Source organism: Manis javanica, chromosome 17 (assembly GCF_040802235.1).
Source record: "Manis javanica isolate MJ-LG chromosome 17, MJ_LKY, whole genome shotgun sequence".
Lineage (NCBI taxonomy): Eukaryota > Metazoa > Chordata > Mammalia > Pholidota > Manidae > Manis > Manis javanica.
Window position 1 is genome coordinate 58,333,974 of NC_133172.1, and position 12,787 is coordinate 58,346,760.

At 40.3% G+C, this 12,787-nt stretch overlaps 1 protein-coding gene across 3 annotated transcripts in view; it reads left to right on the forward strand.

The window, feature by feature from the left end:
• Positions 1-12,787, forward strand: part of GAN (gigaxonin) — a 67,643-nt gene that overhangs the window by 28,897 nt on the left and 25,959 nt on the right. For all 3 annotated transcript variants that reach the window (XM_073225540.1, XM_073225541.1, XM_073225542.1), the window contains exons 3-5: positions 7,727-8,077; positions 9,919-10,136; positions 10,350-10,471. In XM_073225540.1, coding sequence (XP_073081641.1) covers positions 7,727-8,077; positions 9,919-10,136; positions 10,350-10,471 — 691 coding nt within the window. The remainder of the gene's footprint in view (positions 1-7,726; positions 8,078-9,918; positions 10,137-10,349; positions 10,472-12,787) is intronic.

Consider the following 12,787-nt stretch of genomic DNA (forward strand, 5'->3'; position numbering starts at 1 on the left):
AAATGGTTGGATTTTTCCACTTCTTATGGCTGAGTAGTATTCCATTGTGTATATGTACCACATCTTCTTTATCCATTCATCTCTCGATGGACATTTAGGTTGCTTCCAATTCTTGGCTATTGTAAATAGTGCTGCGATAAACATAGGGGTGCATCTGTCTTTCTCAAACTTGATTGTGCTTTGAGCATTGACTCCCATATACAGAATTTTATTGTTGTTAACAACCTAAATTCCTAGGAGTGGAATTCCTGGGTCAAATGGTAGGTCTGTTTTGAGCATTTTGATGAACCTCCATACTGCTTTCCACAGTGGTTGAACTAATTTACATTCCCACCAACAGTGTAGGAGGGTTCCCCTTTCTCCACAGCCTCACCAACATTTGTTGTTGTTTGTCTTTTGGATGGCAGCCATCCTTACTGGTGTGAGGTGATACCTCATTGTAGTTTTAATTTGCATTTCTCTGATAATTAGCGATGTGGAGCATCTTTTCATGTGTCTCTTTGCCATCTGTATTTCTTTTTGGAAAACTGTTCAGTTCCTCTGCCCATTTTTTAATTGGGTTATTTGTTTTTTGTTTTTTGAGGCATGCATCTTTATATATTCTGGACGTCAAGCCTTTATCGGATCTGTCATTTTCAAATATATTCTCCCATACTGTAGGGTTCCTTTTTGTTTTATTGATGGTGTCTTTCGCTGTACAGAAGCTTTTCAGCTTAATGTAGTCCCACTTGCTCATTTTTGCTGTTGTTTTCCTTGCCCGGGGAGATATGTTCAAGAAGAGGTCACTCATGTTTCTGTCTAAGAGGTTTTTGCCTATATTTTTTTCCAAGAGTTTAATGGTTTCATGACTTACATTCAGGTCTTTGATCTATTTTGAGTTTACCTTTGTATATGGGGTTAGACAATGGTCCAGTTTCATTCTCCTACATGTAGCTGTCCAGTTTTGCCAGCACCATCTGTTGAAGAGACTGTCATTTTGCCATTGTATGTCCATGTCTCCTTTATCAAATATTAATTGACCATATATGTTAATTTCTGGAGTCTCTAATCTGTTCCACTGGTCTGTGGGTCTGTTCTTGTGCCAGTACCAAATTGTCTTGATTACTATGGCTTTGTAGTAGAGCTTGATGTTGGGGAGTGAGATTCCCCCCTACTTTATTCTTCTTTTTCAGGATTGCTTTGGCTATTCGGGGTCTTTGGTGTTTCCATATGAATTTTTGAATAATTTTTCCAATTCATTGAAGAATGTTGCTGGTAATTTGAGAGGGATTGCATCAAATCTGTATATTGCTTTGGGCAGGATGGCCATTTTGATGATATTAATTCTTCCTAGCCATGAGCATGGGATGAGTTTCCATTTATTAGTGTCCCCTTTAATTTCTCTTAAGAGTGACTTGTAGTTTTCAGAGTATAAGTCTTTCACTTCTTTGGTTAGGTTTATTCCTAGGTATTTTATTCTTTTTGATGCAATGGTGAATGGAATTGTTTTCCTGATTTCTCTTTCTATTGATTCATTGTTAGTGTATAGGAAAGCTACAGATTTCTGTGTGTTAATTTTGTATCCTGCAACTTTGCTGTATTCCGATATCAGTTCTAGTAGTTTTGGAGTGGAGTCTTTAGGGTTTTTTATGTACAGTATCATATCATCTGCAAATAGTGACAGTTTAACTTCTTCTTTACCAATCTGGATTCCTTGTATTTCTTTGTTTTGTCTAATTGCCGTGGCTAGTCCTCCAGTACTATGTTAAATAACAGTGGGGAGAGTGGGCATCCCTGTCTTGTTCCCGATCTCAGAGGAAATGCTTTCAGCTTCTCGCTGTTCAGTATAGTGCTGGCTGTGGGTTTATCATATATGGCCTTTATTATGTTGAGGTAGTTGCCCTCTATTCCCATTTTGCTGAGAGTTTTTATCATGAATGGATGTTGAATTTTGTCAAATGCTTTTTCAGCATCTATGGAGATGATCATGTGGTTTTTGTCTTTCTTTTTGTTGATGTGGTGGATGATGTTGATGGATTTTCGAGTGTTGTATCATCCTTGCATCCCTGGGATGAATCCCACTTGGTCATGGTGTATGATCCTTTTGATATACTGCTGAATTCTGTTTGCTAATATTTTATTGAGTATTTTTACATCTACACTCATCAGGGATATTGGTCTGTAATTTTCTTTTTTGGTGGGTTCTTTGCCTGGTTTTGGTATTAGGGTGATGTTGGCTTCATAGATGTTGGCTTCATAGAATGAGTTTAGGAGTATTCCCTCTTCTTCTATTTTTTGGAACACTTTAAGGAGAATGGGTATTATGTCTTCTCTGTGTGTCTGATAAAATTCCGAGGTAAATCCGTCCGGCCCCGGGGTTTTGTTCTTGGGTAGTTTTTTGATTACTGTTTCAATTTCTTTGCTCGTACTTGGTTTGTTTAACTTTTGTGTTTCTTCCTTGGTCAGTCTTGTGACGTTGTATTTTTCTAGGAAGTTGTCCGTTTCTTCTAGGTTTTCCAGCTGTTGGCATATAGGTTTTCATAGTAGTCTTTAATAATTCTTTGTATTTCTGTGGAGTCTGTCGTGATTTTTCCATTCTCATTTCTGATTATGTTGATTTGTGTTGATTCTCTTTTTCTCTTAATAAGTTGGGCTAGAGGCTTATCTATTTTGTTTATTTTCTCAAAGAACCAGCTCTTGGTTTCGTTGATTTTTGCTATTGTTTTATTCTTCTCAATTTTGTTTATTTCTTCTCTGATCTTTATTATGTCTCTCCTTCTGCTGACTTTAGGCCTCATTTGTTCTTTTTCCAGTTTTGATAATTGTGATGTTAGACTATTCATTTGGGATTGTTCTTCCTTCTTCAAGTGTGCCTGGATCATTATATACTTTCCTCTTAAGACTGCTTTCGCTGCGTCCCACAGAAGTTGGCGCTTAGTGTTGTTGTTGTCATTTGTTTCTATATATTCCTTGATCTCTATTTTGATTTGTTCATTGATCCATTGATTATTGAGTAGCATGTTGTTAAGCCTCCATGTGTTTGTGAGCCTTTTTTTTTTCTTTGTAGAATTTATTTCTACTTTTATACCTTCGTGGTCTGAAAAATTGGTTGGTAGAATTTCAATATTTTGGAGTTTCCTGAGGCTCTTTTTGTGAGCTAGTATGTGGTCTATTCTGGAGAATGTTCCATGTGCACTTGAGAAGAATGTATATCCTGTTGCTTTTGGATGTAGAGTTCTATAGATGTCTATTAGGTCCATCTGTTCTAGTGTGTTGTTCAGTGCCTGTGTGTCCTTACTTATTTTCTGCCCGGTGGATCTATCCTTTGGGGTGAGTGGTGTGTTGAAGTCTCCTACAATGAATGCATTGCAGTCTATTTCCCTCTTTAGTTCTGTTAGTATTTGCTTCACATATGCTGGTGCTCCTGTATTGGGTGCATATATATTTAGAATGGTTATATCCTCTTGTTGGACTGAGCCCTTTATCATTATGTAGTGTCCTTCTTTATCTCTTGTTACTTTCTTTGTTTTGAAGTCTATTTTGTCTGATATTAGTACTGCAACCCCTGCTTTCTTCTCACTGTTGTTTGCCTGAAATATGTTTTTCCATCCCTTGACTTTTAGTATATGCTTGTCTTTGGGTTTAAGGTGAGTTTCTTGTAAGCAGCATATAGATGGGTCTTGCTTTTTTATCCATTCTATTACTCTGTGTCTTTTGATTGGTGCATTAAGTCCATTTACACTTAGGGTGACTATTGAGAGATATGTACTTATTGCCATTGCAGGCTTTAGATTCGTGGTTACCAAAGGTTCAAGTTTAGCTTCTTTAGTATCTTACTGCCTAACTTAGCTCGCTTATTGAGCTGTTATATACACTGTGTGGAGATTCTTTTCTTCTCTCCCTTATTCCTCCTCCTCCATTCTTCATATGTTGTGTGTTTTGTTCTGTGCTCTTTTTAGGGGTGCTCCCATCTAGAGCAGTCCCTGTAGGATGCCCTGTAGAGGTGGTTTGTGGGAAGCAAATTCCCTCAGCTTTTGCTTGTCTGGGAATTGTTCAATCCCGCCATCATATTTAAATGATAGTCGTGCTGGATACAGTATCCTTGGTTCAAGGCCCTTCTGTTTCATTGCATTAAGTATATCATGCCATTCTCTTCTGGCCTGTAGGGTTTCTGTCGAGAAGTCTGATGTTAGCCTGATGGGTTTTCCTTTATAGGTGACCTTTTTCTCTCTAGCTGCCTTTAAAACTCTTTCCTTGTCCTTGATCCTTGCCATTTTAATTACTATGTGTCTTGGTGTTGTCTTCCTTGGATCCTTTCTGTTGGGGGTTCTGTGTAATTCCATGGTCTGTTCGATTATTTCCTCCCCCAGTTTGGGGAAGTTTTCAGCAATTATTTCTTCAAAGAGACTTTCTATCCCTTTTCCTCTTTCTTCTTCTTCTGGTATCCCTATAATACGAATATTATTCCTTTTGTCTTGGTCACATAGTTCTCTTAGTGTTGTTTCATTCCTGGAGATCCTTTTATCTCTCTCTATGTCAGCTTCTATATGTTCCTGTTCTCTGGCTTCTATTCCTTCAATGGCCTCTTGCATCTTATCCATTCTGCTTATAAATCCTTCCAGGGATTGTTTCACTTCTGTGATCTCCTTCCTGACATCTGTGATCTCCCTCCGGACTTCATCCCAGTGCTCTTGCATTTTTCTCTGCATCTCATCCCACTGCTCTTGCATTTTTCTCTGCATCTCATCCCATTGCTCTTGCATTTTTCTCTGCATCTCTGTCAGCATGTTCATGATTTTTATTTTGAATTCTTTTTCAGGAAGACTGGTTAGGTCTGTCTGCTTCTCAGGTGTTGTCTCTGTGATCTTTGTCTGCCTGTAGTTTTGTCTTTTCATGGTGATAGAGATAGTTTGCAGAGCTGGTACAAGTGACCGCTGGAAGAGCTTCCCTTCTTGTTGGTTTGTGGCCTTCTCCTGGGAGAATAGCGACCTCTAGTGGCTTGTGCTGGGCAGCTGTGCGCAGGCAGGGCTTCTGCTTCCTGCCGGGTTGCTATGGGGTTTATCTCCGCTGTTGCTGTGGGCGTGGCCTGGCTGGGGCTGCTCCTCCAAAGTGGTGGAGCCCGGTTGGAGGGGGAGCGGGCGGGAGGCTATTTATCTCCGTAAGGGGCCTCTGTGCTCCCTGCTGCCCAGGGGGTTAGAGTGCCCAGAGATCCCCAGATTCCCTGCCTCTGGTCCAAGTGTCCTGTCCTGCCCCTTTAAGACTTCCAAAAAGCACTCTCCAAACCAAACCAACAACAGCAACAATGTGAGAGGGAACAGAAAAAAAAAAAAAAAAAAAGGAAAAAACACGCGATTTTTTTTTGTCCTCAGGCGCCGGTCCCAGGCACACGCTCACCGGTCCCGCAACCCTGCCTCCCTAGCACCGGGGTCCCTGTCCCTTTAAGGCTTCTAAAAAGCACTCGCTAAAAAAAAAAAAACCGCTCTGGTTTCTTTCCACCCGCTGGGAGCCGGGGGGAGGGGCGCTTGGGTCCTGCCAGGCCGGGGCTTGTATCTTACCCCCTTCGCAAGGCGCTGGGTTCTTGCAGGTGTGAATGTGGTCTGGATGTTGTCCTGTGTCCTCTGGTCTCTATTTTAGGAAGAGTTTTCGTTGTTATATTTTCATAGCTCTATGTGTTTTTGGGAGGAGATTTCCACTGCTCTACTCACACCGCCATCCTCGCGTTTTCTGTTTTTATTTCCTGTTCTGAACTACACCTTCCAGCCTGAGAATGCGGGCGTGGGATGCTCCCCTGGCGGCTGTCTTTTTGTGGTGGACCTTAATTCCCATCTTGCTCTGTACACACACTATTGGGGAACTTGTTCTGACTCCTTATCATGGAAACAGAGGCTTCCTGAGGCAGTTGGGGTTATTTTGTAGACATAGAGTTCTGGATTCACACAAAGGACAGACACCTGCTCTGTGTTCATGGTTTCTCAGTAGGACAGCATCCTGTGCACCCTCTTCCTCCTTTCTGATTTCCCTCTACTGTCTGTACCCTTATATTTCTGGGGATTTAATAAAAAGAAGGGGAAGAAAGTGGTAAGTGATTTAAAGTATAAATCACCTATTATGTGTCTTAAAGTGTAGCATGAGGAGTCTTGAGAGACATCTTAGGTGTGAACCAGGGCTAGTTGTTTTTTAAAGGAAGAAGTTAGCATATCTTACATTTGGCTGTGTGGGAGTGCATTTCATCTTTACCCTTTTTAAGGGCTATTTCTCTCTCCTTTATTCCTTCCTACTCTTATTTTCTTTCCCTCTTTGGGAGGCTGTCTCTCCTGCGTGCTCTCTAACTGTTGCAAGTGTACTCCTCACTTTCTCCCAGTAGATTCATTCTGTCCAGAGTCAAACTTGGTGTTTGTCATCCTTTTTGAAGTTTTTGGTTTAATTTCATGATGTTCTCCCCTCCTTTTTTCCCTAAACACTAGGTGGTGGTTGTAAGATTATGTGTGTGTGTGCGTATGATTGATAAAATAAATGAATTTAAAGTAATAGGGACAGTCTTTAAAATCCAGGAGCTCCTCTGCAGCATCATAAACCAGGCTTAGGACGAACCCCTTCTCGAACTCCGAAAATCAGTTCAGTAGCAGTTAGAACAGGCGACGAGTCAGTAAGAGCATGTTCGTGTTCAGGCTTGGATTTAAAACTTGAAACTCTATTTCCAGATTGACTTTGGTATTGTTGCTCCCAATTTAAATTAAATATGGTTTAAAACCATAGTTACAATGTAAGTGATGTATAACAAATTTCTGATTTGGCAGTTTAGTTTTATCGAAACAGATTTCAGGGTTTTTTCACATGCCTGTATTTGAATAGTCTGCAGCTGTCTACTCTCCTCTAGCTGAATTTAACATGTCATATAAATGGGAAATTTCTCCTACTTGTGGCTTATTCCACACACTTCTTACCACAGCTTTGTTGCTCAGTTTCTAGGGTGATTGGCAATTATACATTGTTTTTGTGTCTGTGATACAATGTGGTAAAATGTTTCTTGCTGTGTCACTCTGAACTGTCTCCTTCACACATTCAGTCGGAGAGTCTGGACCACATCATATTGTTGCACATGATGTGGATGGATGAAGAACCATCAGGCAGAAAATTAAAGAAAAGTAAAGTTCTGAATGATTAATAGTTTTGAGATCAAATTGTATCTGTTGCACCAACTAGGATGTTTGGTACTCAACACAAGATTCCTCAGGCAGTATGGACCCCCTCCCTTCAAATGTTTGGCATACCATTTGGCTGAAGAGTAAATTTAGTATATTTGGAGGCAAGATTTCCAAGAGTTCTGGTGCTAGTGTGTAAAGATATCACTGTTAGTGTGCCATGGGGTGGAGAACTTTCCATTTCTTCAGCATTTCATTCATTTAAGGTGTTTCTCTAAATTCGTTATAGAAGTGAGCACCATGGACAGATCACCTTGGAAGGGTTGCGATAGTTAATGTTGGTGAAGCCGGGTCAGCACTGGGAGAAGCTAACCAGCCACGCAGTTAACTTAAGCTTAACTTGTGCTTATGCTCATCGGTGGTTCCTCAATGCCCTCTGACTCTTCCTGAGAAACCAGTGCTAGGCTGATCCGTATAAACTGCCAATATTTGATCATCTTTGACCTACAACAATGGAGCTTCCATGTGGTTCAGCCTAACACATTAGCAGTTGGGGTTTGAAATACCCATATTCACATCTAAAATATTTATGATAACTCTTACAGATCCGGCTAAACGAAGATACAATCCAAGATGTCGTACAGGCAGCAGACCTGCTCCTGCTGACAGATCTTAAAACTCTGTGCTGTGAGTTTTTAGAGGGCTGTATTGCCGCGGAGAACTGCATCGGTATCCGAGACTTCGCACTCCATTACTGCCTGCACCACGTCCATTACCTTGCCACGGAGTACCTGGAGACTCACTTCCGAGATGTCAGCAGCACAGAAGAATTCCTAGAACTGAGTCCTCAGAAGCTTAAAGAAGTGGTATCTCTTGAGAAGTTAAACGTTGGCAATGAAAGATATGTATTTGAAGCAGTAATTCGATGGATAGCACATGATACAGAAATGAGAAAGGTACCTAGAGTTTATAACACAGTCTAACTTTGCCATTTTACTTTCTTATTGCATTAATTCATTTGCTGATTCATTTTTAATCCAAATTGTAGCTGTTTGAGTGGGAAGTTTTCCATTCTGTGGTACCCTGGTACCTGGTACACTGCTACACATCTGGTACACTGACAGATGTTCTCCTTCAACTTACAAAGTTGCTAAATAAGGTGACTGTAGAACCTTTCATAGGACCATCAAAGCAGTTGGTTTTTCAGACCAGTCTGCAAAACCCCATGTAACTCAATAGCAATGAAAAAATTAATAGTTGTAAGGAACATAATGTCCTTTGTTTTTAATGGGAAAATGCATTTCAAGCTTACGTGAGGGATTATAGAAATGCAGTGTCCCCATTCTACCTGTCAGCATTCCTCCCTCCTTGCATCCCAGAGTCACTGCGCTAACCCCTGCAGGGAGTCTGATGCAAGTGGCAGGGGGAGAGGGGGCACAGGGAGCTCTGGCCAAGGGGTGAGGGGCGTGGGCCCCAGAAGCTTCTGCGGTGTGGGCTTTCCCTGGAGGGACTGACTGCCCTCAGGGAGAAAGCAGGGAGGTGCCCCAGAGTTCTCAGGCAGTGCAGTTCCAGACGGGAAGAGCCTGGGGGTGATGGCCTGGAAAGAGAGCGTCTTAGAGAATATCAGGCTTTAGATCCAGATTGTTAATATACTGGGGGAGGGAGCAAAGTCACAGGACTTTTAAGTCCAATATTTATAAATTAGAGACTAGCTTCAATGACTGTATTCGCACTAAGAAATCTGTTAGGTCTTAGAGTAGTTTTCAAAAACATAAAATTCCATTTTAATTGTTCTTGGTAACTAGTGACTCCAGTTTTAATGATTATCTTATAATTTCTGAAATTCAGTGGGCCTCTGAGTATGTCGTTTGGAAACTGCTCGTAGTCTCAGCACAGCTAGCACAGCTGGTGATCTCTTTTCCACATTCGTGGGGTAAATCAGGAAATGAGATGGAAGAGTTTCTCGTTTTCCGCCACTCCCTGAGACCCTGAGACCCATCTCCTCCCTCACTTGCTTCTTAAGGCAGTGGGGTTGCTGGGGAAACCAGGGGCAGTTCTTCATCCCTTAGTCTGAACTTTACACTGTAGCATCGGTCAGCTTTTACTACTGGGGAATAGAAGAGTACACCTTGCAATGGCTGTTTCAAAGCCAAGGAAAGCTGGCCCTTAAAGAGTCTAGCACTATGTATGTAAGTAAGATGGTGTAGTCACTTCAAATTGAATGATTGAGCATGAAAAGCATATAATTTGTCATACATGTTAGATATATTTTTTAAATATATTATTTAAATAATTACTGAAGACATGGTTAGCTCTCAGGGTTTTTTTGAACTTTGGCATTTCTGTGTTTTTCTTGTAATATTAGTGTTGATCCATTCTCATTATCTTGTTTACCATACTGTATCAAGCTTTTACCCTGCACAATGTTTCTATAAGCGTGGTTTAACTCACAGCACAACAAGTATGTGAAATGAAGCAATTACAGCAGAGTTCTGCATTTTCCTATCGCTAAGGGAGCCCCTTAGGGTGTAGAGAAAGCTGCTTGAAACTTTGCAGGGGTACAAATCTGAGCTGGTGATTTTTCAGATCAAACTTTTACTTACCAGTGCTCTGTTCATCATGGGAAATAGAAAGGAAAGGGGCCGGTAAAGCATATTTGAGCAGCCCTGGCACTTATAACTTATCTATTGATAATCTGTCAACAGTCTGTTTTCCATGAGTTGGAAACATATATTCTACAAACTGTGTGTTGTGGTCTCCATTTTTTCTCCCCACACTTCTCTCCCCTCTTCTGCAGGTCCACATGAAGGATGTTATGTCAGCACTGTGGGTCTCAGGGTTAGACTCCAGCTACTTGCGGGAACAGATGCTGAACGAACCGTTAGTACGAGAAATCGTGAAGGAATGCAGCAACATTCCACTCAGCCAGCCGCAGCAAGGGGAGGCGATGCTGGCCAGCTTCAAGCCCCGGGGCTACTCTGAGTGCATCGTGACTGTAGGCGGAGAAGAAAGAGTGTAAGTGTGGATGTGAGTTGTTTGAAAAGTGGTATAAGGGGGGAGATGATTCCTTATAAGCAAGGATCCATAGTATTTTTCAGTATCTAAGCATAATAGCAATTAATATTTTAAGTGTTTAAAAATTCATTACAGCAGTAAAACTAGTCATTGTTACTATAAGCAGAACGGTATAAGACACATTAACAGCTAATCAAATATTTATTTCCTTAGTTCACGGAAACCAACAGCAGCGATGCGATGTATGTGCCCGCTGTATGACCCTAACCGGCAGCTTTGGATTGAACTGGCCCCTTTAAGCATGCCAAGAATTAACCATGGAGTTCTCTCAGCAGGTACCATTCTGTGGTAACTTTTACTTAAAAACAGCGTCAAGTAATGTGTAATTCCAGGTTTGTACAGAATGACTCAGGACCTTCTTAGAGTAGCTCTAGCTTTCCAGGTTGTGATAAGGAAGAGTGTCTTCTGTCTGTCTTTATTCTTCCCAAATCTTTAACACATAGCTATTTTAAGACTTTAGTAGAGGAGCATTTTGCTTGATTACTGAACTGAGAGAAGAGCAGAATTCAGTGATGCTTACCACCAGTCAGCTGTGTGACCAATACCTGGAACAGAGTTCCTCTGAGCCACAATATGCCCTTCTTTGAAATTCATGCAGTTTGGAATTACAATATGGAACTATATTCAAAAGCGTTACGTAAAAGCAGGCATTTCATATGAGATGCTAGAAAATATTACTTACATTAACAATGGCTTAATGTTATTTTACTATAGAAAGTATGTTTACTTCACCTATGCAGGTTTGAAAACAGCTTCCCGTTATTCAAAGTTCTCACTCAAGGAAATGATGGAAAAGGGGGTACTTGCTGCCTTCCTCATCACCTTGAATCTGCCATTTGGGGTTCATCCCACAACTGTTACCTATTCCAGTTATTGTCAGCAGTCCTCCTGGAACCCTTCTTATTTTTTGGTCTCTGCTTGCCCACTAACATTACCTTAACATTTTTAAGCTATACATACCACGCCATACCATATAGAAATAGCTTAAGCTGTCCTGTGGTACAGGAATGGCGTCGTTCGTGGGTTCCAAGGTGATTGAAGTCATTGTCAGTAATAAACAGCTGGATGGAGTGGTGTAGTCAACAAAATGTGGGTCTGATTTCCCTGCTCAAGCTTCTCAGAATTAGCTTCCTCAAATTCGCTCCCATTATATGTACACATATTCATAATTTTCATGCATATGCACCCACCACAAAGGTTCCTTCATCACTAATTTTCAAGGATTTCCTAGAGGAGTTGGCATTTCAAAAACTTAAATAAACAATGAGGAGAGGAACTGTGTCCAGTTGTAGTGACTGAAGTGAAATGACTGAGGAGTTCCTGTCTGTCCAGCCTGCCCTGCATTTCTTTTCTTGCCTTTTTAAAAAACCGATTCACTTTTTTGTCATTCAGTACTTTTCCCTCTCTACCAGTTCAGAATAAGTTATATTCTTTGTCTACATTCTTTTGAAGGTTACCTTAGACACCATATCATATATTCTTTAGTTATCAAAGCCTAAAGCTAAGCAGTGTATTTATACTCTATTGTTCATGTTTACAGTGTTACAGTATTAAAATACATGATTTATAAATTATTTTTAAATATATACATGTTTATTAATCTATGTTTTATGTGTGTATCTATACATGGATGGCATTCGTTTAGATTTACCCACATAGTTACCACCTCCTTTGCTTTTCCTTCCTTCTTAATCCTCAGACCTTCCACGTAAGATCATTTTCCTTCTCTCTGAAGTTCATCCTTTTGAAGTCCTTTCATGTGGGTCTCCTGGCAGCAAACTCTTAGATTTGTTTGTCTGAAAATGTCATTATGTCACCCTCATTCTTAAGGGATATTTTTGCTAGGTATAGAACTTTAGGTTGGTATCTGTTATTTTCCCATTGAGGATGACTTTTCAATGACTTCTGGCTTTCCTTGTTGATAAGTCATCAGTCTAAAGATCTGTTTTTTCTCTGAGCTGTATTCAAGTTTTTCTTTTTGTCTTTGTTTTTCTGCCATTTCATTACAATGTGCTTAGGTGTTCTTCTTATTTGAAATTTTGACGTATTTGGGGATTATGGGGCCTTTTGACTCTGTGGCTTGGCCTTTCATCAGATCTGGAAAATTCCTATTCATCATGTTTTCAAAGATTGCCTCTGCTCCAGTCTCCTCTCTCCCTCTTCTTTTGGAAATCAGATCAAATATGGCTGGGCCCTTTTGCTCTATTCTCTGACTTCTACCTTCTTCTTCTTTTGTTCTGTTTTCCATCTTTTTGCCTTTCCTTGTTGCCATTATGATCTCTTCTAATTTATCTTCCATTTAATGAATTCTCTTTAACTATGATGGATCTGCCATTAAATCCATTCACTTAATTTTTATATCTGTTTTTTTCCTTTCTTTCTTCCTAGAAATTCTCTTTAAATCTTTTTCACATCAGCTGTGTCCCTTCTGCTGCCCCATTTCCCAGAGTTATCTTAAAATTTGTCTTTTATTTTTTAAACACAGTAAACATTATTGTATCATCTTTCAGAGTAGTCCAGTTTTTGAAATTTAAATTTGAAATCTTAGCAAAAAACTATTTCCTGTGGTCTGCTTGTGCTGGTTCTTCTAG